The sequence below is a fragment of the Lissotriton helveticus genome, chromosome 4_1, assembly GCF_964261635.1.
Source record: "Lissotriton helveticus chromosome 4_1, aLisHel1.1, whole genome shotgun sequence".
Classification (NCBI taxonomy): domain Eukaryota; kingdom Metazoa; phylum Chordata; class Amphibia; order Caudata; family Salamandridae; genus Lissotriton; species Lissotriton helveticus.
In genome coordinates, this window is record NC_136063.1 from 72,562,629 (window position 1) to 72,590,422 (window position 27,794).

At 46.0% G+C, this 27,794-nt stretch overlaps 1 protein-coding gene across 1 annotated transcript in view; it reads right to left on the reverse strand.

Annotated features, from left to right (window-relative positions):
- LOC144826959 (dynein regulatory complex protein 1-like) overlaps positions 1-27,794 on the reverse strand; it is a 125,484-nt gene that overhangs the window by 27,173 nt on the left and 70,517 nt on the right. Inside the window, exons 10-13 of the mRNA XM_078685420.1 lie at positions 26,291-26,529; positions 25,083-25,192; positions 11,379-11,468; positions 9,710-9,796 (exon numbers count right to left, since the gene is read on the reverse strand). Of these exons, the coding sequence (XP_078541546.1) occupies positions 9,710-9,796; positions 11,379-11,468; positions 25,083-25,192; positions 26,291-26,529 (526 nt within the window). The remainder of the gene's footprint in view (positions 1-9,709; positions 9,797-11,378; positions 11,469-25,082; positions 25,193-26,290; positions 26,530-27,794) is intronic.

Genomic DNA, 27,794 nt, shown 5'->3' on the forward strand with positions numbered 1-27,794 from the left:
TGACTGTCCAGACAACAGTTCTTTGTGAATGTATGGAGGGACGCCCATGTGATTGCCGGGCAGACGTCTAGGACAGGGAACCCATGTGCTAACACGGTGGTAGCAGCATTGGCTTTGGTAGAATCAGCATGCTGTCCTTTCCGGAGGGTGCTTTTAGCCAATGTAATGCAGATCCCAATGCAGAGCACAATCCAGCAGGGATGGTTCTCTTTAGCACAGCCTTGGCTTTTCTTGCTATAGAGAGTCCTACAAACAGCAGATTGTCCACCCGGTGTTCTTTGGTGCAATCAATGTTAAAGGCTGAGCGCTCTCTGAGGTTCCAAGCAATGGAGTCTCTCCTTCCCCTTAAAGAGGTGAGGAGGAGCATAAAACACCAGCAGGGTGATGGTTTGACTCTGGAGAAGGGAGAAACATATGTTGCAGCCCTTGCAAAAATCGCATCATGACTGGCGGCTTAAACAATGAGGGCTGATTTGGCAACCGTAAGAAAGCCCGAAGGGAAATCTTAACGGTGCCCAAAGCAAAGCCTTGCTGGCAAGAGAAAGAACAAACTATGGAACATCAGTTAACTTGGTCTGAAGGGGGTCACGTCTGCCGCACCAAGCCACACATTTGTCCCACGACAGGCGTATAAAGTTTTCGTTGAGGGATGCTTGACTGCCAAGATGACATCACCCATCTCCTGCAGAAGGTCAAAGGTGTTCAGCTGGTGCAGCTCAATCTTCAAGCATCAAGTTGGAGAGTGCAAAGGCCTGAGGGCAGAACCCTGCCCTGTTGCTGCAGAAGCCGATCCTCCCGGTGGGGCAGCCTGATTGAAGCATAAATGCTCAAGCCCAGGAGTTCTGGATACCATACTCTCCATGCCCAATCTGGAGATATTCGGATGACCTGGTCTCTGTCGGTCCTGATCTTCCTGAGAACTCAGGATAGGATTGATATCGGTGGAAACGCATATAGGAGTCCTCATTGACGGCTGGGGACAATTGAAAGTGGTGAGGCGTAAAATTTGGGCATGACTTATGTAGCAAGACGTCGCAGCTCCTGGCTGGGTGCTGTTTTCCTGCTCTCCTGCTGAACAGGAAGTAGGCAGCCTCCCTCCCCTCAGCCAATCACAAAGCTGCAATGGCAGCGCAGTGATTGGTAGGGACAGCACCCAGCCATTTTCTAAATAAAGGCCGCATGAAGCCTACATAGAGAAAATCCAGGGTGTGCATGACTGGTTTGGTCAGCCCCAGAGGGCCGACCAAACAGTCAGGGCCCACAGCATTGGGCAAGCCACTCCTCCCAGACTCACCCACCTGCCCGCCCCCAACCAGGCATACCCTTCTGCTTTCTCGCAGTACTAGAAGCAGAAACAGGGTATTTAAAATATCATTTTGTGTTTCTGCCTCTCGCACTGTGAGAAAGCAGTGGGGTGACGCCCCTCCACCCTAATGGAGAAGCCGTCCCTGTAAGTTTTGAGTTCCACTCGGGGCGGAACGAGTCTCCGAGCAAGAGACGCCTTGGAAACTCCAACACGGAAAAGAGCTGACATTGTGCGTTCTCGTGGTGGCAAACAGATTAAGCCAAGGTTCTCCACATTGTGATCCGCTAGCTGAGCTCACCCGCCCTGGCAGGTGCGTCACCAGGAAAATTCCTTGGTGGTCCAGCCATTTCCAGAAGCACAAGGCCGCCTGGCACAGGGTTTGTGACCTCATCCCACCATGTTTGTTGCAGTACCACATGGCTTCAGTGTTGTTCGTGAGCACCCCCAGCAGACTCCCTTTGATGGATGAAAAGAAGGCTTTTAAAGGCATGGACTCGGAGTCAGAGACTAGAGCCCTCTGATCTCCACCTCTTGCCGCCACAACCCAGAAGCGATACATTGGTCACACTGTCAGCTCTGGGTGGGGAAGGGAGAGAGGTTTGCCATTGACCCAACTGCGATTCAGCCACCACCACTGCAGATCTTTTGCAGTCTTCTCCGAAATAGAAATGTGGTCAGAGGAGTCCCCTTTATGTTGGAGCCACTGGGACTTCAGATCCCCAATTCAAAGCCTGTATATGCCACCTGGCGTGCTCGAGCAGCAGGATGCAGGAGTTCATCAGCGCCAGCAGCCTCAGAGTTGACCTCACTGAAATCCAGAACCGAGGCTGAAAGATTGGATCATAGCCATAATGTCCCCATTGTATCCTGGCCCCTTAAGTATCTTGTCCAGGCAGTGATCTCTCACTTGAGGTCTCTGGTGTGGAGGAAAAGAATAAAAGTACTCAATGAGACTTATCACAAGTACATCCCTCATTTTCTTACTCAAGGAATAGGGCCAGTACCTTTCCAAACAAAAACTTTAGAGAGCTAACCATGTGGAATCGGACACCACATCTAGAAGAAACTTAATAGCATAGGATAGAAGAGAGCGGAATATAATAGAATAGAATAGTAATTTGTAAAGCACTCAAATGCCAAAGAGGATTCAAGGCGCACGAAAAGAAAGAACGAGAATTTCACAATTAAAAAAAAGAGCTCCGTTTTTAACACCTCTCTGAAGGCTAAGCAACAATACACTTGCCAAAGATGAAGCGGCAAGCCATTCCCAAACCTTTCGCTCCTGGCATAACTGGACTGGGACTCTCGGAGATGTAAGGGCGCGGGACGAATAAGTCTAAAAGTGGGACAAGGACAAAGATCATCACAAAGACATATGGTCCTAATTTGTGGAATGTGGTTGTGAACATGACCCATTGGGAGATTGTAAGCCGATGAAACTCCCCTCTGGCTTCGAGGCATGACATTCTCACAGTTCTTTCAAACGGCAGCTGCATGTTGTGAATTAGTTGAAACATGTCACTGATGGACGAAGTCAATCCCCAATGGTAAGAATTGCTGAGGTCTAGTCTAGGTTAGATACAGGCTTCAAATACAGTTGCATGTTGAGTTTGAGAAATACTCATCCCTAGAAGTTTCAACCGGAAGAGGCACAAAGATGCATTCACTTGCTTAAAACAGGAAAATTTCAGTCACAAATGGAAGAGAAAGGAAGATGGAAAGATATCCACAGAATATAAAACACGAGAAACATGGAGTGTCTCCCATTAATGAGCATCCAGGATGGACAACCAACCGAATAATCATAAGCTTTGTCAAAGATGGGCCAAATGTCCAGGCGACTGTTTCGTGGACAATGTTCGTAGGTGAAATAAAAAGATAATACAATACAAAACCAAACAACTCATGGTCTGGTTGAATGAGGTGTTTGTAAAAGTAAAGATTATAAAACATGATAATGTAGGAACTTTTACCCCAAATATTACACCCAAAAACGTTAACACGCATACTGTTGCGAGTCCCAACATCTCCTAATGGAGAGCTTGTGTCCAGTAAACACTCACTCGCCCTCCCCACGTCCTTCTAAGCTACCATCCCCATAACTTCCTCATCTCATGTGCATAATGCTTTTCCCTTCTAGCACTGAAGCCGTGACCTCCACTTCCGCTAGTGCATATCGACAGGTAAAGTGTCATTTAGCAATGATGCTGTAGAAAGTCGCAGGTCTGATCTATATAACCAGAGCTCTGGTGGTATGGTTGCTGGATCAGTGTTTTGCTGTGGCATACTTGGTTTTGTGTGATATGATTTTTTCACTGCACAAGTGTAATTCCTTAAGCTTGGGTCAAGCTGTGAGTAACCATCCAGATACACAGGATCTGACAGCAGCATGTAACCTTAAAAATGATTCACAAAGTAGAAACCACACACTTGGTGTGGGTGCCCTACAAAAACCCTCATTAATGTGGAAGTGCGAGAGTACGTCGAGTCATTTTTCTTGATCTAGCCTCATCGATTTATTCTTGTGAGTTCTTGTGATTCGTTGCAGGTGCTTGCGGACACCCTACTGTTGTCATCCTCACTTGTGACAAGCGACTCTTAGCAGGCTGTCTCTCAACCAGGACTTCACCCACAACATTCACTTGCCTTGTATTATTTGTGGGAATCTGAACTGGTCTGAGGCTGAAAAGGTCAAATCTGGGGTTTGAAGGTCAAAGCCTAATGTACCTGTAGATATTGTTAGGTGACCCTATAGCATGTCCAGTGCAAGTTTTGATTGCTAGAAAGGAATTAGCAAGGTGCAAGTTGGACTTCAGAGCCTCAGCAGAGAGCACTTTCATGTTTGAGAGGTTGATGATGTCTTCTTAGGATCTCGCCTTCAGCGATTGGGTGGTGGTGATGGCATCTTCCAGAGCCAGGGGCTGAAAAGTCTACCATCCGGGTGTATCTATGTGTACGAGCGTGGCATTGTGTGTCAGGTTGTTTTTGTCTCCTATATCAGTGGCCATTCACCTGGAGTCTATGACACCTAATCAGGATGTATGCAAATGTTTAGACAATCAAATAATGTTATAGGATTAATAAATAATATATGTAGAAAAAAATCCCAAAACAAAACTGAAAATGATAAAACACACTGTCAATATGAAAGAATTTGAAATTTAAGGTTAAAATGTTGCTGGTATCCTTAGCTTGGTTCGGGAGAAAATCTCTAGTAAGGTAAACATAATCTGGCATGGACAATTGGTGGCCTCAATACAAGCTCTGGAATGAGGTGACAGAGAGAGAGCACGCATTGGGACCAAGCTTTAAAAAGTGATAGGCTAGAGTCCAGCATATTGCTTTGTCTTTTAGAAATAAAGTCAAAATCTGAAAAGCTGCAACCTTCCCATTCAAATTTCGATTTGTGCATATTTTTTGTTTTTACATCAAATACTACATCTCAAACTTTCTATATTTATTTGATCTGTACTTGTTTCTGCATTTTGTTTACTGTTTTGAAGTTCAAATCATAGATATTGCTTAGGTCGGGGTTTCCAGTAGCGGTTCAATGGGGGTTCATAGAAGTCAAAAGATTAAGACCCACTATCCTATATTATTATTTTGCATTATTCTTTTTTAGTTAAAGAAATAGTTTTGGTGAATTTACCAATGGATGAGAGATAAGGACAGCTTGAGAGATGTCGCTGAGGAAGTACAGAGATTCTGTTTTCTTGACGCCTAGTGTTTATAGTAAGCATAGTGGTTTGTGGACAGGCACAAAAGGTCAGTTTTTTCCTTTTTTATCAGTTTGCACCTTCATGCCTGTCCATTGCTTTTAATGCATTAGGAGTTTAAAGGAATATGGAGGCGATTAGCATTTAATTGTTAACAACTAAATTGTTGTGACAACAAATGCAGTCTTATAATACAAGAGATAAAAGGCCAGATATACAAAGCATTTTTCCGGTAACAAACAGTCCAATTTGCAGAATTAGGCCATTTGTGACCGGAAAAATGCTTTTTCAAATATACAAAATAAGATTCGGTAACTTGTTACTGAATCGCATTTTGCATTTGCTATTCGGTATTTGGAAGCGGCGTGCTTAGGGCGTCTCTTCCAAATAGCAAATTGGTATGGTATGTTTTACAAGCAAATTCCGGCCGCAAAACATTAATACTTTACCACCAGTGCAAAACTGGAGGCAAATCATTTGCAAATGGGAAGGGCCCCCTTTGAGAATGTAAATCAAAATATTTTTAAAGAGGAGGCAGTAGTCCTATTAAGGAAAATGGGCTGCATTTAAATAAAGAAAAAAGATAGCTTTATTAAACAGGAATCACAGACACAGTGATCTGCTGACCTATGATTACAAATGGGTCGCAAACTGCAACCTAACTCATTAATATTCATGAGGTAAGTCGATTTGTCACCCTGAAAGTATTCCTAGGTGAAAATCAGTGAGTTTTATACATTAGGAATACTGATTTCCTATTTGTGAGTCGGAGAGCATCGCAATTCGGAAATCGGCATAGTACACCGTGCTGTATTTTATAAGGCTATTTCAAGCCACAGACGAGGTCCATACCCATACAGAGGAATGGGGTCGAAGGTTGAGGTCCTTTATAATGTTATGGGCCTCGGAGGTGACATGCAATGTGCTTATCATGTAGTTTATCCCACATAATACATGGTCACACCATCCCCTTCTCCACGAACCACTTAGAACCTTGGTGCGTAGCTCTTTAACATAGAGAGCATGTTTGCAAATGTGAAGGATAAAAATAGTACTTCTAGTGCAAAATTAAACACATCAAAAATGTGTTAGATATCAGTTGCAAAAAGATATTAGAAACAGCTTAATACAAGTTAGTTTTTTTTTTAAAGCTACAGTAGTTCGGAATGTGTAGAAAGATTCTAACTTTTCTATGATTTTCTAAAAAGTGCAAAAAATAAAAAGGTTGTTTCTGCTTTTCACTGTAAGCTAGAAAAACAGAGCAGAAGACAGAAAAGTAACTTTTCGTTTTGGATGCTCTAAGAAACTGCTTCAATTATGCTCCATGTCCTGACCTGACTCTCCCCTCGGCTGCTGGCTCTGGCTGCAGGCCTTGTGACGCCAGAACTCAACCCTAATAACTTATAATTGTCGGGTTCTGACGTCTTTCCTTAATAATCAATGGCTGGTCGGGTGGCAAATTGCCGAGTACAAAGAAATTAGAGACGGGCGCTTATACAAGGATGGCAGCATCACATGTATTAATAGGCACCTTCATTACAAAGTTTTAAAATGCTATTGTTCATATAAATTTTAAACAATTAAAATGTATTCAAATGTATTACTGTACTCCCTTCAAGAGCAGTAGTCAGTTGTTCATCTCAAGAGTATAATTTGTCAAGTTCCCGAGAAGTCATTCACAGAGAGTTTTCAGTAATGTTCCCAGTACGGTATATGTAGGCTTTCCTGTTTTCAGTTTCTATTTTTGGTCAATTCTGGTGGGGGGTTTTCAGTGATTTCGCGACCTTAAAAGACAATTGTTATCAGTGGTTACACATTTGCGCGCCTCTAAAAACAACAAAAAAAGTGTTATTCCGGTGTTTATGGAACGTTTTGCTTTTATTATTGCTTTCTTTCTGCACTGATAGAATATGGTATGTAGACATTGTACGTAAATTGTATATGTGGTCCAAATAGACTTTTGCAAATTAAACTTATTGTAGTACACCATACAATACTACAGTGAGTCTTTGGTCATGTGCGCTCGCTCTTTCCTTCCCATGTAAACGTCTGTGAAAAGGCCCTCTCAACATTGGCACTTGAGATGGGCAACCCTAAAACAGCCAGTACACACTTTGTTAACTCTGGCCACTGACATAGCTTTCCATGCCAATACTGGTGCACTTGAACATTGCGATTCTCATTGCAGGTTCTGCAACATTTGCATTGAGTTGGCGCTTGTGCCCTCAGAGTTATTGAAGCGGTCAAAAATGAAGCAGCACTTTTGAATCTATGGAGGAAATTCCCCTTTACTTAAGGGATCTAGAATTTGTACAAGTCAAGTCAAGTCAGAGAATTTATATAGCGCGCTACATACCCAGAGGGTCTCAAGGCGCTTGAGGAGGGGTGGGGAATTACTTGTCAAATATCCACGTTTTAAGTTGCTTTCTGAATGCTAGGTGGTTCTGGGTAAGGCGAAGGTAAGTGGGAAGTGAGTTCCAGGTTTTAGCTGCCAGGTAGGAGAAGGATCTACCTCCCAGGTGGTTTTGTTGATGCGAGGTACAGTGGCAAGGGCTTGGTTGGATGATCGTAGCTGGCGGGAGGGGGTGTAGAAGGACAGTCGTGTGTTGAGGCATTCTGGTCCGATTTCGTAGAGTGCTTTGTGTGCGTGGGTTAGGAGCCGGAAAGTGATCCTCTTATTGACGGGAAGCCAGTGGAGGTTTTTCAGGTGACCAGAGATATGTTCTTTACGCGGGATGTCTAATATGAGCCTGGCTGAGGCGTTTTGGATTCGTTGGAGTTTTTTCTGGAGTTTAGCGGTAGTACCGGCGTAGAGGGTGTTTCCATAGTCCAGTCGGCTCGTGACCAGAGCGTGGGTGACCGTTTTCCTAGTTTCGGTGGGGATCCAACGAAATGTTTTTTTGAGCATGCGAAGAATGTTGAAGCAAGATGAGGAAACGGCGTTGACTTGTCTGTTCATCGAAAGGGAGGAATCCAGGACAGTGTACAGTGTACAAAGTACCACATTGAGATTTCATTGACTTCAAATGCCATTGGTGGTGAAGGGACATTTCAATGCATCGTTGCAAGCCATTTCTCATACATTGTAAAATAAAAGTTCCTGAATTGCTCTTCAACATTGCTTTGCTTACCAAGTGGCAAGCACATGTTGCAGTGCCAAAGTCACTCAAGGTGTCGCCCAGCCTACTCTCTAGAAGATGTTTCACATCTACACCAATTATGCGGAACACTTAGCAGACAAGGGTTTTTTCAGACACTAGTTTTTTTATCATGTCCACTACAGCAGTTATGTTTTCCTGTAAAAATCTAAAAATGCAGTAGAGTGTACTTTTTTTTACATCACTATCAATATGCGACCAAAGATCCTCACATTTCTTGCCTTTGGCATCATCACTCAGCAAAAATTCTGTAAACGGTTGCCACATGGATAATATGGCATTCATAGCCACTTGAACTGAGAACAATCAGCTAAAGGACACAGATGGGATGACTCGTTCTTTGATGCCACACAAAGCAAGAAATGATAAATATTTGCGTTTTAGTTCCTGTGCATAAGAAAGCAGTGTTCCAGAATGGACTAAAAAGTAAACAGCATCCCTCATTAACTCTGAAGAATGTAAAGATGCTTTCAGCATACCATCTAACGAGTGGCAAGGATCTCCTACAGGGAATTAGTTCAGCTCGGGTATCAATTTTGACAGGTCATCACACAACTTTTTCATATACGTAGCTGAATCACTGCAAATACAAACAATATCACTCCAATCTTAGTTGAACTTGGGAAGCAACCTTTTTTGCAGAGCATTCCAAGTGACACTGCTTTCCATGTTTTTTAAAAGTCTGGTGTCATGTTTTTACCACTAACCCAGATGCTTGGTGATAGCGCTCTTTATACATCTACTTGTTACTATACCTTGCATTGAATGTTTAAAGCCTGAGGTGTTGGCAATTTACCTACTATCAATACTGACCCACTAGAAACTGTGGGGCGATGTATTAAGGGTTTTTACCCATTCTCTGTGGGTAAATGTGATGGCACATATTAGGAAAGATTCTTATGAAACCAGCCATTTTAACTATCAGTGAAAGAATCAAACGCAGCCAAAATATCAAATATGATTTTAATATTTCCTGTTGCTCAACAACAAAACATGCTTCTAAACCCTGCATCTTTAGACCAAAGACCACAAAAACTGAAACAAGCAAAAGGACGAATAAATAATATTTTAGTGGCATCCCTAAACATCAAAACTCAAGCAGAAAATATTTAGCCCAGTCTTTCTTACTGCCAGCTTGTATAACAAAGTTACATTGTATTGGCCCCTTCAGGAAGAAAAAAAATGACTCTTTCACTCTCTTTATCCTTTCTTTGAATGGCATTTAGTTTGTGGTTGTGCAGGTGTTTTTTCAGTGTTTATATGTTTTCCCTGGTGAGGGATATTTCTCTATCAGTGGGGTTTTATCAGTTATAATAGGTTTAAACCTAAAACCCCACAGCCTAGGTATATGTAATGTACTCCACTGATAACAAGTTTGCACGTACGAGGGACCTTTTAAGACACATTGCTGTCAGATTCTAATACTGCACATTTCTTGTATTGTCGCAGAGGATTATTAAATGCTCCTGAAATTTACCGCATGATACATTGGATGTTACACCTTTCCTTGAAGACCTTGTTCATCTTACCTGGTCGGATGGGAGTGGCTCCGCTCGGTACTTGAGGAAGAAATCGACCAGCTTATATACGTCGTCTTCGCTGTCGATGCCCAAGGCCTGGGGAGAAGCAGAGAAGTTATTTGGGCCTCACGAGACACTGGATATGGCTTCTTGTATAAATGTTCATATTACAGAATGTTCCAAGGCTGTTGGCGGCCTCCACAAGCAACCAAGCTCCTGAATTGGCATCTTTGAGAATGGGCCCCCTAATCCTTGGCATGTGTTTGAGGCTGGCTGCTGTAATCCTTTGCATATGTGTGAGACCATGGGGGCCGGGGAGGGTGGAGTGGTCATAATCCTGGGCACCCGGTTAAGTCTTGGGGCCTGAATCCTGGGCATATGTGAATAACCAGGGATTCTAATCTTGGGGTTCCTAATCCTCGACACAACTGGGGCGGAGGGGTCTCAAATCATGAGCACATGATTGAGGCTGGGGGCTCTACTCCTAGGCGCTGTCTGAGGTGGATGCTTCTAATTCTAGGCCACTGGTGTTTCCAGCTGGGGGCTGTAATCCTAGTCACACGATTGAGACCAGGGGCTCTAATTTTGGGCACAGGTTTGAACCCTGGGGCATTAACCCTGTGCATCTGTGTGAGACCAGAGACTCTAATCCTGAGCACGATTGAGGCTGGAGGGCTGCAATCGTGGGCACTCTGGCAGTGTTAGGTCAAATGGGGTCTGGGACGGGTCTCTGTCAGAGGCACTGGGCCTTTGGTCCAACAAACATCATGGCGGATGAAGCAAAAAGTTTAAAGTGAATCTGCTTCTCTGTGGAGATGGGTGCGTGGAGGTGAGGCAGGTTAACCAGGCTTAAGACAAATGATTGATCTAGTTGCTTGTCTTGATTTTGGCGAAGATTTAAGTTTGATTAGTCTGGCAAATGGAAGTGCCAGGAGTTGGTAAAGTCTAAACAAGAAAGGAGAGTGGCCCTAAGCAGGGAGGTTTAAGACTTGGCAAGAAGAAATTAAAAGACAAAATAATTTTAGCCTGTAGTGAGTGTTGGCTTCAGGAACAGAATTCAATCTAAAATGTACAAGTCAACTCATTACTGAGTATTAACTAGAAATCAACAATATTGAAAAACATGAATAGATTGATGTAGTAAAATGTTAAAACTGCTTCTTGTACATCATCAAGTTAACCCTTTCAAGCCCTTCCATCACTTGAAGCAATATCTATTTACAGGAGAATTTTAAAATGGAAAACCAACATCTGTCTCAGTAGCTGAGGTTTCATTAAGGAGGACTTTTTCCCTTCTATAATTGGACAAATATAATTCTTTGCTTCGAAACAAATATTAAAGAGAAAAAACAAATTGAGCTAAACTGCATAAAGGACTTGAATATTACCTGGATGGATGAATGTTGAAATACAAGTGAGAATTAAATTGGAAAGTTCTATACCTTCTATAAGAAGCTGTGTGCTCTATTCATGGAATTCCTGATCTGAAACAAGGGGGTCATTATTGTGCTTTTGGGGTCGCTCATTGATTAGATCACATCACAGGAAAAGAAGATATGCAATCAAATTATTGCAAAGGCATAACAACAACAAAAACGTTCAATGTCACTCTTGCTTCCCCATTGAGAGTGCTCTGCCTTTCAATCCCATCATTGAATCCGAGAGAACAGGAACTTACCACAAAGATGGCGTCGAGCTCCATCAGGGAGCGCTCATCTTTCTTCAAGGGCGCCAGGAGTTTCAATAGTTTGCTCTCGATCAGAAATCCCTGGAAAAGAAAAAAGAACTCAGTCCAACAAACACCACAACAGCTACAATGAGCATGAATCCTGCAGCACCACTGCAGGTGGAAAACAAGACACACTATGCAATCCCTCAATGTGTGTCCCCGTCGAAAGAGAACACACTTCTAAAGCTCATTTTAAGTACATTTAGGCTTTTGCTAATATTGTGAAAATAATTTCATGCTAGGTAAAAGCAAGAATGAGTTCTTAGCTGCAAAAGCTGAAAACACAAAACTGTGTATACTACATTCAAGTATAAAAGCCTTAATGTGGGGTTGGAGGTAGGCGAGAGACTCGGTGGTTGAGTAACACGTAGCATGAAGGATGGAAAAGTTACACACCTGTAACACTAGTTCCCCAGAATTATTTTATTCCTTAGAATATCTTGCTGAACAGAAGACTCCAGAACACTTAAAAAAAAAAACATTTTTATGATTAATGTGTTTTATGTTGTTTGGTAAAAAAAACAATAAAAATATTATAAAAAATACAAAAATTAATTAGAATTTAGTTCCCTAGCAGGGCAGGTCAGAGCTCATTGCGAACACCCTGCCATTCAACTATACACCTGTCCATTCAGGGCTTAATTAGTAAAAGGATGAGCGGCGCTGCCCAAAGCTCTGCTCTGGCTGAGGCATTAAAAGTCAGCTCGTTGAATTCCAAGGCTACTGGGCAAGGAATCTACCTCATGCCTCTTTAATCCACCACCAGGCACTCCCTGCTTCTTCATCTCATTCCGGTACGTACCTGCTTTCTCCCTTTACGCCTGTTTTTCCGTCTTTCTCCTTCTTTTAATTTTTTGTATTTTTCCCTCTCATGCTCATGGTCCATATTTGATGCCGAAAAATAACTGTCGGGTACCAAATGAGTCGTAAGGAAAGACAAGGGAACCCTACTCACAATGGAACCAGGGTAATGAAGTATTCTAAGAAAAAACAGTGGTTCCTGTGAAATAGATACTCAATAATGAATTGAAAGAACAAAGCGTAAATCGTGTATAAAAACAGGGTTATGTGAAATATCAGATAGAAAGAAATGCAGATACACTGATTTGTATTTGTATTTGTGGTATATTTGTAGAGCGCAGACCTGTCACCCCAAGGGCATCCTGGCGCTTCGAACCATGAACCAACAAATTTGCAGCAACTTAGCCTGTCCTGGGGAAGAGGTAGGTTTTTAACGCCTTCCTAAAGGCTGAGAGATCCTCAAGACTCCTTAGAGATATCGGCAAGGAGTTCCAGAGTTTAGCCGCCGCTACTCTGAAGGATCGGCCGCCCATCCTCACTCTCTGGAAGCGCGGAACTATGAGTGACCTGGATGAGGAGGAGCGTAAGGCTCGAGATGGAAAGTACCAAGCGAACATCTTCCGCAAAGAGACCGGGCCAAGACCATGGATAGCCCTGAACACGATACAAGCTGCTTTGTAATGCACGCGTAAATGGACCGGCAGCCAGTGAAGTTCCTGTAGCGCTGCCGTGGATGAACTGTGGTAGGGGCGAGAAAGGGCGAGTTTGGCAGCCATGTTTTGCACCCTTTGTAGCTTACCCAGTAGTGTCATCGGGGCCTCCAGAAGTAGTCCGTTACAATAGTCAAGTCGACTTAAGATGGTACTCCTTACTACTTCTGGTCTGGCTTGCTCAGGGAGGAGGGGCAGGACTTTGCGCAGCATGCGGATCAGCATCATGCACGTCGAGATGACCTTATTTACGTGCAGATCTAACTGCAAGTTGGGCCCGAAACTAACACCCAAGTTGCGCACTGATTGTGCGGCTGACACCGTCTCTGAAAATGACGAAGGCCAGAAGTCGTCTGGAAGAATCCGAGGAACTCGGTCGTTGGAACAATACAGGACCTCTGTCTTCGTCCCATTGAACTGCAACGAGTTCAACCGGAGCCATTCCGCTGTAGCCTGCATGCATCGATGGAAAGTTTCCAAAGGGACTGCGTCCTGTCCCTCCAGTGAAAAGACCAGCTGGGTGTCATCCGCATAATTGAATGCGGAAATCCCAAATGATTTAATAAGCTGGACCAGGGGGCGGAGGTAGATATTAAAGAGTATAGGGCTGATGGCTGAGCCCTGAGGTACTCCTTGTCCTACTCTCCGCTCCTCTGAGCTGAAGGGAGGGAGCGAAACCCGTTGCTGACGGTTGTCCAGATAAGAGATCAGCCAATCCCTGGCCTTGTCTTTAACCCCGCATTCTTCCAGCCTCATGATCAAGGTAGGATGGCTGACCGTGTCGAACGCGGCCGACATGTCGAGCAGCACCAAAAAGGCTGCACGACCACTGTCGACTCGCGTCCGAAGATTGTCTAGCACGGTCACTAACGCGGATTCCGTCCCATGGGCTGGGCGGAAACCGAATTGCGTTTCATCCAGCCAGGTGTTCCCTTCTAAGAAGCCGGACAGAGTGCGGGTGACCAGTTTTTCCATGATTTTGACTGGAAAGGGAAGCAGGGAAATTGGCCGATAGTTGGAAAGACAGGCAGGGTCGAGCGTAGATTTTTTTAGGAGCGGAGAGACCACTGCCTTCTTCCAACAGTCCGGTACATGTTATGATATGTTTGTTCAATAAGTTGTATTGAAAGATTATAAAGTTATGGTGAATAATTTCATACATATAATGACAAGTATTTACAGTTGTGTAAAGTGTCCCAAGTGAAACTATGAACCAAAGCATTAGAATAACATTTGTGAAAAATGTTTGTGCGATATATGACATACGTAATTATTGTTTTTTCTTAGGGTACCAAATGAGAGCCGGGTCCTTACTGACAACCATTGCAACCAAAAGCGTGGCCATTTTTTTTAGAAACGTGAAGTGCTCTAAAAGCATTTTGCAGAAGGCGGCGACAAAAATATAAACCCCTTCCTGCATGCTGTCAATCAGCAGGAAGCTGACCATTGAGCAGGGCATGGCTCCCATGGCATAGATTGGTGCCAGGCTGTGCTGGGCAGGGGGCTGCTCAGGACCAGGGGTAGGCAGCCCTACTCACCTCCTGGTTTGGTAAATTCCTTGAGCCAGTCAAATATACTTTTATTGATTCATTTAAAAAAATCATAAAAGGATGGCGAACCATCATAAAACACTGTACTTTCAATGAGCATTTTAAAAAACATAAGAGCAACAAAAAAGGCCTTAAAATCGTGACCACAGTTAGAAGGCTAGCAGGTATAACAATACATAAAAAAATGGGCCAACAGATTATTTAATAGCTGTTTGCCTTGAATCAATTTTTTCCAGTTCCTTTGCTGCTATTTTCCAGAATTTTATGGCACAACAGGACTGGGGGATTGCAAGCCCGCCAAGACACCTGATGACTGCGGCTCTACATGTTCTTATCTGTTCCTTCTTAAGAATCTCATGAATACGAAGGTTTTGTAAAGATGTTACCTGAATCGGTCTGGGCAGACCTTCATTACTAAAGATACTTTTCTTCAGAAGGTGAAGATGGTAGGGCAGGGCTGACATGGTATTTCAATGCAGAAATAAAGTAAGAAGCAAATCAATCCTAACACTGAGGTTTGCTACATTTCTGACCGGTGCAGGTCAGGCTCAAGCTCCTTTGACCTAATGGAGGACTCCAAAACCTTCATTTTATCAGAGTTCCAGCCAATGGCTGCCTGTCCTGTCGCGCTCCTCCAATAAATAAGCTTGAATCCCGCAGCAGCGACAACGAGGTCCCCCACCACCGGTCAGAGCAACATCTGGGAGTCATTGGTAGGCAGATAGAAATGGAAGCTGCGCTACCAGATGCGCTGACATCGATGAACCTTGGTGAACACCAAACCCTATCACCTTGGCGGCCAAGGCAAAGGTGGAATCGCAACCGCCTGAGAATGGCCAGTCATGCAGGACAGCGAGTACTGGGCGGTGGTATGCTGTGCTCAGCTCTTTCTGCAAACTGATCATTGAACCTGAAACCTCATTGTGGTTGATGGTGTTGAAAGGCCGCTGACGCGGGTATAAGTGCACTGACCGCGCCATCCCTCAGATGAGCGTGAGCTCCAATAGAAACCACACCAAGATTCAAAACACAACCTCAGGCCGCCCACCCACAGGTTTAAGAAAAGGGGAAAAGTACGTTTAGCCTGTTACAAAAACATCTCAAAGCAACTAAATGTAAAGACGAGAATCAAAAGTGACTAAGTTTCAATACTTGTAAAGTGCTGAGAGGCAATTGTGAAAGTCTGAAGCAGGAAGAAAGACAGAAAAATGTGTTGATTCAGAACATCCAGGAGGGATTTGACTTATTGATTCATTTACTGATTGATTGACTCTCAAAGGGTTGTGAAGTTGAGGAGTCAGGACATATTCTTGAAGGCTCAGCCAGCACTGTATTTTATAAAAAAGACTAGGACTTTGTCAGGCCCCGTTTAGGAGGCCCCAGGCCAGGCCGGGGGTGCTGGTCCACACTCCTGGGGGCTGAGGACTTTTGCCACTGCTGTGCCGGGTCTGTCTTACTATGGTTCTACAAACTGGTCCAAGTACAACCCTTTCTGCACTTCACTCTCGGTGGGCGGGACGGTGAGCAGTCACAGGCTTCTTAGGGAGGGTAGTGTGGGAGTACTCAGAATCAGAAATCAATACCACCCCTCCAGCAAGTCAATAAGATCAATGGCCAGCCCATTTCTTCTCTTTGTAGAAAGAAGGACTTTATTACACAGAAAACAAAGAATACCACTACACATTGCTCCCCTGCCCCCTTCGCTCTTTGCACTCGGTTTCTCGGCACTAGGCCTGCTCAGTCTCTCACCCAGTTCATAGGAGCAGCGCTGGGGGCCGCATTCGTCCCTCCCATGACAGTGGGGTCTCACTGCTAGCAAGAGGCTAATGGTGGCACATAGCAGTCTGCTATAGAGCTGTCTGGCAGCCGGCACTGCATCGCTTGGAGAGTCATGGAAGGAGTGAAGGCTTTTGTGTCTGGCTTTCTCTGGCTGTAAATCGCAGCTCACTCCGGTGGGTAAGTGCCTCAAGGCGCTGCTCACTTCAACACTCCGATGGGTATCTGACTCACAGGGAGGCTCACTCTGAATGTTTGCTGAGTGCTTGTCACAGCCTCATCGATCACATTGAGGATAGCAGCAATGCAGGGCTGCAGGATGTGGAAAGTCCACACTTACTTTCATTTATTCTTCCTCAAGAGCCCTCACTCCCAAGTTCCAAATGCGCTCTTGCAGCTTCCTTGCCTCAACTCTGTCATGAGCCAGCCCCCAGCTACAATTATTCAATGGGAGGTTTAGGCTCAGGCAGTGGCAGGGTGTAGCAGACTAGGGGAATAGAATGCAAGCCGTAGTTTGTCGATGACTTCTTGGATTTGTGATCAGCGTGATGACATCATCACTAACGTGGTGATGCATTATCATGCCTGCCTGGACAGGCATATGCCGGCCTGCCTATGAACATTTACCAGCTAGTCACCATGCAATGTATGTTATTCTTTTTATTTTGAATTGAACAATTAATATTGTGACCACCACCTGCAGGTTCAGAAATTGTAGCCCCGGCCCTGTGAAAGAAGTGCAGGTGCTGAGCACCTGAAAGCACCTGCTCAAATTAAGCACTGGTTGCTCATGGTTTAACGTATGCTAAAGAGATTTCATGTCAATACGTCTCCAATTTCTGAAAGTACTTTTTGAATGAGGCGACAGCTTTGGCATTGATATGTCACTCAAAACAAAACTGATAGTATAATGGTCTGACCAAACACACAGGTAGATGGCCAGATTCTGGAGTGTAAGATTGATAGACCACACTTGAACAAGGGTATTAATTAATTAATTAATTAATTGTGGGTTTCTAAAGCGCTAGAATCGACTCCCGAAGGAGTATCTCTGCGCTGTAGACCCCTGGGGAACCCGTCCTGGCTTTCCCTGTGAGATGGTTCCTACTGGGTATCTCCAAGGTGAAACCAGGCATCCCCGGCGTATGTGGGGGGCCATTGTGGAGATGAGGCAAGCTAATTCCCAGAGTTGCCGAGTGTGATCCCTGGTTAGAGTAGGCACCGAGGCGAGAATTATCGAGTCCGCTGACCCTGGTCCACGACCCTACCGCGTCGAGGATAGAACCCTGGTCCCGGGGCCGTCCTCTGCTTCCGGGTCTGCCGCCTCTAATCAGTGAGCCACACCACTCCACCACGTATGGCCTTTGATGTGTGTGGGGGAGTGGATATGTTCAACAGGATTTAAACCAGCAAGGGACTCCGTTAGTTCCCTGGCTGACTTTACCCCTTCCACCTCAATTTCCCAGTAGTTCAGGTCGCCTAATATCAGGACTTTATCATAATCTACAGTCAGGGATGCAATGGTATTAGCAAAGACTTTAGGAAAGTCTGGTATCGCTGTAGGTGGTCTGTACAAAAGTGCATACGCCAATGTACTATTTGGAGAATCCAGTTTAATTACAAGATTGTCGACTGAAGCAATTTCTAAAGTGGAGATGGCAGTAAAAGGAGGTCCAGTTTTGGTAGCAATTTTCAGGAAGAGCAGCTAATATTTCAGGAGAGGATTCCTCTGATAGCCATGTTTCAACCAGAAACAACATGTCTGGTGAATCAGTGGTCAAAAGATTAAAGAGCTCCAGTTGATGCTTAACAGCAGAACGAGTATTAAGATACATAATATTAAGTTCCTTCTTATGAGGTTGACGCCCCTAAGAAATTGGCGAAAATGTATGGCTAGAAGTCTGACCTCCTTCCTTTTGATTGCCAAAACGAGGTGCTGGGTTTGGATAAGAGAGGCCCAGCTCATCCAGCTTCAGTTGATGGTCAATCAGTTGCTTTTCTTGCGGAGCCATATTTTTAAGATATGCCTCTGAATAAGAGAGTTTTGGGCCATAATGGCATGCCCCTTGCCCCGTCCATCCGCGGACGGGCACAGACAGTCATGCCTTCAGCGTTACAAATTCAGATTCAAGGTAACATTCATTCAAGGTAAAATTTATGAAGGCGGTGCAACTAAAATGCTCCTAAAAGTGCCAAAAAAGGGGCGTGGCTACGATGGTGGCCTGAGTGGACGCTTGCTTCGGAGGCTCCCCGTTCCGGACCCCCTTTGTGCCCCTTAATTAGCCTTCCAGACCCCCCGGTGGGCAGGTACCTTGACCAGCGGTGATGGGGTAACCAGCGAGTGTCCCGGTGCGATCAGACTATTGGGCAGCCGCTGTCAGGAGCTGTCGCTTACTTCAAGAGGAGCGCTCCGGCTGCGGCATCGAGAAAATGGCAGCTGAGCCCGCCGACTGACCACATACTCCTCCACGTAACGTTACCACAGGCCTGAACTGAGTGTTGACTGGCCTGGGACTATGACGAATCCTGAGGCGTTCTTGGTTGGGGTTAGGGTGGGGAATGGGATGGAGGAGGGGGTGGGGGGGCCAGGGGGGGAGAGGGAGTTTGTGGGGTTCCTTTTTAGGGGGGGCTTGTTTCTGGGGGGGTACCCTTCTGTCAACCGTTTTTGCTGTTTCACCTTCCTAACGCCACACAGGGCACTTGAGGCAACACCAGGAGCCAGATGACCCACACACGACTCAAGATCCTTTCACTTAATGTGAGAGGGCTAAACAACCCCATAAAGAGACGAGCCATCCTGTCTCTTTTAGAGCACTCTACAGCAGATATTTATCTTCTCCAAGAGACCCATCTGCTGCCTAAAGACCAACATCGCCTTAAATCCCTGGTCTTCCCTACTCAACTATTCTCGTCCACATCCAAGAAAACAGCAGGTGTGGTGATACTGGTGTCCAGGACATTCCGGGGTAAGGTGCTCCACCGCGAGGCAGAAATAAAAGGGCGATTGCTAGTATACCGGCTTCTCATGGCTGCCAGACGCTGATAGTGGGCTCTGTATACGCACCTAACGAAGGTCAAGAAGCATTCCTCCAGAAAGCACTAGCGGCAGCTACAGCCAACACTGATAGACACTTACTGCTAGGGGGTGACCTTAACCTAGTCTTCCATAACACATCAGACCGTTCGTGCCAAAGGTCGGGGCAGGTGGGGGCTCTTTCCAGGGCGGGGCACGCACATCTCCGAAATCTGGACCTTCTTTACCTCTGGAGGCACCTGCATCCACGTAGCATGGCTTACACTTATTACTCAGAGGCCCACAAGACTTATGCCAGGCTCGACTATCTGCTCTGTACCTCCTCAATGGCGCAGCGTGCGACGGACGTAGACATTCTACCAGCTTCACTGTCGGACCACACCCCGGTGGTGGCGTCCTTCTCACTCCCAGCCGCTTCGACACCTCAGCAACATCCGCGCCTTCGGGAATCCCTCTTACACACACCATCGACAGTAGACTGGATTAAGTCTGCCATCACCCACTTCTTAACTCACAATGACAATGCGGAGACCTCGCGGGCTACACAATGGGCGGCCCTTAAGGCAGTCCTACAAGGCGAATTCATTTCAATCGCCACAGCCAATAACAAAGAGCAAGCGCAGAAGCGAGAGGAGATCTCACAGAGAGTGGCCAAGCTGGAACAGATGCACCAGCGTACGGGGGCGCCTCGGGCCTGCCGCAGGCTTTGTGCGGAGAGGAAAATGCTAGCAGCCTTGGATCAAGATAGGGCGGAATATGCGGCCCTCCACCTTAGACAGGCCTATTATGCCGGGTGAGACAGATGCGGTCGGCTGCTTGCGAATACGCTGCGGGAGCAGCGCCAGAGGCATGGGGTTAAGACCATACTCACCGCCCAAGGTGATTTCAAGGTGATTTGGTCTCTGAAGACCGGGAAATAGCTGAGGCCTTTCGGGCATTCTATTAATTCCTCTACACGGGCAACACTCTTGATCCGCAAGCAAGCCTGGGATATCTGCAGGGCGCACACCTTCCCTCCCTGAACGTCGCTCAGGCAGAGTTCTTAGATAGGGCCATCGGCCTGGAGGAGGTGGTGTCCGCGATCTCGCGTCTGAAACTTGGTAAGTCCCCCGGCCCTGACGGGTATCCGGCGGCCTTCTACAAAACGTTCTGCCACCAGGTGGCTCCCCTATTGCGGGACCTTTTTAACTCCTTTGCCCAACCTGGCGCAATACCTGCAGAACTTCTGGCGGCTGCAATCACAGTCATACCAAAACCAGGTAAAGATGCGACACACTGTAGCTCATACCGACCGATTTCAGTTTTAAACATTGACTTTAAATTATATACCAGCATTTTAGCAGGACAGCTAGCACCCTATATGCCACAACTAGTGGAACCAGACCAGGCCGGCTTTATACCCCAGCGCCAAACAAGTGACAACACTAGGCGGGTCCTCCACCTAATCGAGGCCGGGTCAAGCACGAGACGGGACTGCATGCTGCTGGCAATCGATGCAGAAAAGGCCTTCGATAGGGTTCACTGGCCCTATCTCGAACAGGTCCTGCTTCGCTTCGGTTTAGGGGATGTCTTTTGTACCCGCATCTTGAACTGTTATAGATGACCCAACGCAGCGGTGCGTGTCAATGGTCATACGTCCGCCCGCTTCCCGATTGGCAGAGGGACCAGACAGGGGTGCCCTCTTTCCCCCATCCTCTTTGCTCTATATATGGAGCCTTTCGCTCAAAGAATCCGGCAACACGCACTTATCACGGGAATCAAATTCGGAGGGGACGTACACAAGATTAGGCTATACGCAGACGACATCTTACTTTCCCTCACAGACCCGGTCCAATCACTTCGAGCATTATTTATCGAAATGCACAGCTTCGCACGGGCCTCCAAGTTCAAAATCAACACTGAAAAGTCCGTCGCCCTTAACATCTCTCTGTCGGATGAGACATTAGCCGCGGTGCAAGAAGAGCACCCACTGCAGTGGTCCATCTCCACGGTCCCATATCTGGGGGTACTCTTGGGTTCCACCATCCCGGCTACCATAGAAGCGAACTACGCTAGACTCCGCACGCAGCTTCGCCGCGAGGTTCAGAGATGGAAGCGCCATTCCCTCTATTGGCTGGGTAGGATTCCGGCCACTAAAATGACCCTCCTGCCGCAGATATTGTACCTATTCCAGACCCTTCCCCTCCGTCCTCCCACTGGCTGGATCCAGCAGACGCAGTCAGAACTGGCGCGCTTCATATGGCAAGGCCGGCGCCCACGTTTTAAACAAGCCATTACGGTCCTCCCGCCCGACCAGGGGGGAGTTGGGATTCCTGACTTACAACTCTACTTCTATGCGGCCCAGCTACGATGCCTGGTAGAAGGGCACCAGTTGGAATCGGGCAAAAACTGGCTCTTCCAGGACCAGGCAGTGGCGGGTATGCCCTTACAGGGGATCCATTTCCTACCTAAACAACACCGGCCACCCAATTTATATGCATCCCACATCACTGGCACTGTCACGGAGGTATGGGATCGGGTTTCCACCAAACACGAGCTCACCTCCTTCCCCTCCCCCCTGACACCATTGTTTGCCAATCCTGGTTTCACCCCGGGTCTCGATCCGGCGGCTTTCAAAGCATGGCGGCGCTCCCCCTGCAGGTCCTTGGGGCAACTTTTTAACCTAGATGGCATCCTCTCATTTCATCAAATGAAGGAGGATTATGGCATCCCAGAGGGGGACAGACTACCCTATTTGCATGTCCGGCATTGGGCACTCCACCCACAGATTAGACCGGGGGCGCAGCGTCACCTCACCGCATATGAGAAGTGGTTAGTCACACACATCTGATAAAAAACTGATTTCAGACTTATACCAACACCTGCTCGTCACAAACTTTCATACATACAATGCGGGTAGATGTCAGTGGGAGAAGGAGTTAGGGACAGCTGTAACTCCCAAGGATATAGGGCGAGACACTCCGCATATCATGCAGGCCTTACTGAAACCCTGACTAAAATGGCCACCTACTGGTACTACACACCCGAACGCCTCCACCAATTTGACCACCGCATTAGCGGCCATTGTTGGAGAGAGTGTGGGGAGCTAGGCACATTGGAGCACTTACTTTGGAGCTGCGACCGACTACAGGACTACTGGCGCACAATTTTGGATGAGATAGATGCACACTTAGACACCCAACTACCCCGGTTCCCATCCTATATCCTACTGGGGCTGCCCAACACCTTGATGTATCCCCTGAAATCGTGGAGAGGTCGTCTCATCGCGATAGCTCTAGAGGCAGCCACACAAACTATATTAGCACACTGGAGGACCCCGCAGCCCCCCCCCCCCCACACACAGGCTGGCTACATAGGTTATGGATGGTGCTTGGCATGGAGAAACTGTCTCTTGTGCTGGCAGGACGAGGGAGGAATTTCCGGAACTGTGGAGGCCCTTCCTGACTCTACTCACTGGGGAGTTTCGGGAACTGAGTTGCCAAGTACAAGGAGATAGACCATAAGGAGGTGACCGAAGTACAAGAAGATAGACCATAAAGAGGTGACAGAAGCACAAGCAGACTGACCATACAGAACTGCCTGAAGCATAAGGAGATAGATCATAAGGACGTGACTGAAGTACAAGGAGATAGACCATAAGGAGGTGACAGAAGTACAAGGAGATAGACCATAAGGAGGTGACTAAAGAACAAGGAGATAGACCATAAGAAGGTGACTGAAGAACAAGGAGATAGACTATAAGGAGGTGACTGAAGTACAAGGAGATAGACTATAAGGAGGTGACTGAAGAACAAGGAGATAGAGTATAAGGAGGTGACTGAAGAACAAGGAGATAGAGTATAAGGAGGTGACAGAAGTACAAGGAGATAGACCATAAGGAGGTGACTGAAGAACAAGGAGATAGACCATAAGAAGGTGACTGAAGAACAAGGAGATAGACTATAAGGAGGTGACTGAAGTACAAGGAGATAGACTATAAGGAGGTGACTGAAGAACAAGGAGATAGAGTATAAGGAGGTGACTAAAGAACAAGGAGATAGAGTATAAGAAGGTGACAGAAGTACAAGGTGATAGAGTATAAGGAGGTGACAGAAGTACAAGGAGATAGACCATAAGGAGGTGACTGAAGAACAAGGAGATAGACTATAAGGAGGTGACTGAAGTACAAGGAGATAGACCATAAGGAGGTGACTGAAGAACAAGGAGATAGACTATAAGGAGGTGACTGAAGTACAAGGAGATAGACTATAAGGAGGTGACTGAAGAACAAGGAGATAGACTATAAGGAGGTGACTGAAGAACAAGGAGATAGAGTATAAGGAGGTGACAGAAGTACAAGGAGATAGACCATAAGGAGGTGACTGAAGAACAAGGAGATAGACCATACGAAGGTGACTGAAGAACAAGGAGATAGACTATAAGGAGGTGACTGAAGTACAAGGAGATAGACTATAAGGAGGTGACTGAAGAACAAGGAGATAGAGTATAAGGAGGTGACTAAAGAACAAGGAGATAGAGTATAAGAAGGTGACAGAAGTACAAGGTGATAGAGTATAAGGAGGTGACAGAAGTACAAGGAGATAGACCATAAGGAGGTGACTGAAGAACAAGGAGATAGACTATAAGGAGGTGACTGAAGTACAAGGAGATAGACCATAAGGAGGTGACTGAAGAACAAGGAGATAGACTATAAGGAGGTGACTGAAGTACAAGGAGATAGACTATAAGGAGGTGACTGAAGAACAAGGAGATAGAGTATAAGGAGGTGACTAAAGAACAAGGAGATAGAGTATAAGAAGGTGACATAAGTACAAGGTGATAGAGTATAAGGAGGTGACAGAAGTACAAGGAGATAGACCTTAAGGAGGTGACTGAGGTACAAGAAGATAGACCATAAGGAGGTGACTGAAGTACAAGGAGATAGACTATAAGGAGGTGACTGAAGAACAAGGAGATAGAGCATAAGGAGGTGACTGAAGTACAAGGAGATAGACTATAAGGAGGTGACCGAAGAACAAGGAGATAGACTATAAGGAGGTGACAGAAGTACAAGGAGATAGACCATAAGGAGGTGACTGAAGAACAAGGAGATAGACTATAAGGACGTGACTGAAGAACAAGGAGATAGAGTATAAGAAGGTGACAGAAGTACAAGGAGATAGACCATAAGTAGGTGACTGAAGTAAAAGGAGATAGACTATAAGGAGGTGACTGAAGTACAAGGAGATAGACTATAAGGAAGTGACCAAAGTACAAGGAGATAGAGCATAAGGAGGAGACCGAAGTACAAGGAGATAGACTATAAGGAGGGGACAGAAGTACAAGGAGATAGACTATAAGGAGGTGACTGAAGAACAAGAAGATAGACTATAAGGAGGTGACTGAAGTACAAGGAGATAGACTATAAGGAGGTGACTGAAGTACAAGGAGACAGACTATAAGGAGGTGACTGAAGTACAAGGAGATAGACTATAAGGAGGTGACTGAAGTACAAGGAGATAGACTATAAGGAGGTGACTGATGTACAAGGAGATAGAGCATAAGGAGGTGACCGAAGTACAAGGCGATAGACCATATAGAGGTGACTGATGTACAAGGAGACAGACAATAGGCAGGTGACTGAGGTACTAACATTTACTTCACACTGCTGTGTGGGTCTGTTGTCTCCACTGACCTTCCATCACTTTTAGGCAGCCTGGCGCAGCAGATCGTCAGTGAAACTAACATACCATTTACTAACATCAAAAAGTGGCAGCAAAGTGTGGAGGTCACAGTCACTCACCGACTCATCGCTGAGGAGTTCCAGAATCCGCTTCACGGTCTGCGCTGATAACTGATGCTGGCCGCCTCTGGTTGAGCCCCATCTGTTGTCGTCATCAGAAGCATCCGTGCCTTTTAAAGAGAGCACAACAGGAACGTGAAGAAGAAAAAGGTGAGCAAGTGCACAAACATGGAGGTATAGAGGTTTCTTATACCCCAGAGAGCTGAACATAGGTAGTGGCAAAATATAGGAGAATGGACACTTGTGTGGCACACTCGTACCTTATCAGTGAATTCTGATAAAATATTCTAAACAGTAACACAGTGAGAATGTAGCAACAGGCCTGTCAGGCAACTGGGAACTTCCAGAAGTTTCAGCCCAAGAGACCAGTTTGTGTCTGTCTCAGCTAGCACCATGGTTCGCATTGGTGACAGCAGCAGACTGTGGTAACTGGATGGGTACACAGGCTGCTAGCACCCCCTATGGCAGAGTCTGCAGGCTTCTCGGGAGGAGGGCATGCAGAGAGACACTTGCAAACACTGAAAGAAGACTGACCCAGCCCACAGGGCACATAGAATCAAGGCTGACGTTACTCCTACTGCACTGGAGATGTCTCAGCCACTTATTCCTTGCCTTTACTAGAGCTCTGTTGCCCGGCTCACGCCTGTCCTGGACATGCCTCTGCCATCAGAGACTCAAGCAAGCAAAGTGACTAAGCAGGAGCTAAGCACCCACACATCGCACCTTAGAAAGCCTGGGTGTCTGTGGTGAGGACAGAGCTCAGGGTGTGTGTGTGTGTGTGTGTGTGTGTGTGTGTGTCTGTGTAACTTTGTGCATGTGTATCTATGTGCATGCTTATATTTCTCTGTGCATGTGTCTGTGTCACTGTACATGTGGATGTGTGGATCTGTGTGTGTGTGTGTGTGTTTGTGTGTGTTGGGGCGCACACACCTATTGGAGGCTGTGTTTAAGTATAAATTAAAAAGGCGTGCTTACTGTGGAAAAAGTTTGCATTACCCCGGCATTGATGAACTGTATAATACATGGTTTGAATGCAGCATCTTGTAAACTGAGAATGTATATGCATCAATAGCATTGTGTAAATTAGTCAACTATGCCTCCTAGTAGAGATCTCTGTGTAACTTCTGAAGTCAGGGAAGTGATGGGGGAGGGATGGCCTTTATAAAATAAAATATTGCTAAGACGAAAATGACCCCGGCAGTCGTTACCTCCTGACCGCATCACTTCTTCTGCCAGCTGACCGGCAGACTTCTTCTTCTGCAGCTGTCGCGACAGCGGTCCAACGCTTTCCATAAACCACAGGTCCGGCGGAGCCCAGGGGACACCCAGCTGTTGCTCGTGGAGAGCGCGGTCAGCTTCCAGGGCTCGTTTCACCAATTCCTTTATCTCCTCCTCATTCATCAGCCAGATGTCATGGAACTTCTTGGAATCCACCGTCGCAAAGTGCCTGGAAGCAGTGGGCCAAAGGAGACGGCGGGTAAGTCGCACACATCTCAAAGTCATATAAAGACAAGATTTGAACCTCAGGCACTAGAAAAAGTGAACAAGAGTTAGAAACCTCTAAGAAAAGAGTTTCACCTAAGACCATAAGAAGTTTACCTGCCAGCACCCCAACAGCACCCCTGCTTGTGGACCTTGGGATGATGGACATCTCTTCCCTTGCAAAGCTAACACCACTCTGGACTGGATCGGACTGTGGGGGGGTGAAGGAGGGGGGACCCTGAACTAGGCCACTCCCGGGAGGCCTTATGCAGTGTCTTAAGCTCTCCTCAGTAGTCAAGCACTTGAATGGCTTAGAAATGTCAGTTGTGTGTTGGGGGCAGGTAGGTATGGCAGACTCAGGTCTCAGCTGGGGCCCTTACCGTCGGACAGCCTAGGAGGTCAAACCTGTATATAAAACATGGCTTCTGGGGATGATGCCATTAGATTCCACTCAAAGCAGCCTGACGTAATCAATACATGTACACCCAATCTGGGCCAGACCTGGATGAAGTGGAACCAGTGCCGGCCAGAGATTTATACATCCAGCTTAGGGTTGACATTTTACTGCTGAATGATTTCACTTCTAAATGAGGTGCTGCATAAGATCAAACACAAATGTTATCAATTGTTATAACTGGCCGGAGTGTGCTGAAGACTAGATGCATTTCTGTTTTTCTTCCCAAAATATGCCATTGCAAGGACAAGAAGGCTAAAAATGTTGGGAAGAAATTGGGGCATACAGAGTGTAGAGGCCTTGACAGGTCAGATACACTCTAAAAATTGAAAACCAGTGGTGTTTGCCACTTCATGGTATCTACTGGCTGCCTGGAGAGCCAGGCAATGCTTTATATTGGAATGATAGTTCTTTAAATTGTAATGTATTCATGAGGTTTTTAATTTATTGAAAATCAGGTAATGTTGTACCCTTTAATGACTAACTTTTTTATTGTATTGAGTATTGCTGATTCTCATGGCTTTTCTATGAGCGTTACCCTAACATAAACATGAACTAGAAAAAGGATTTGAAACAGCATTCCGTGCGGTATATAAACATTGCTACAATTGACCAGATGTACAGCATCAGTGAGGTATGGCAACCAAGGAAAGGGCAAAGGTAGGTGCAGGGGCCATCCAATGATGGCTGCACACTTACTGCACATGTGATGCAGATTTTAATGCACACAAAAAGAATCCTGCCAACTACTGCACGTGCTTAGGGTCACACAATCA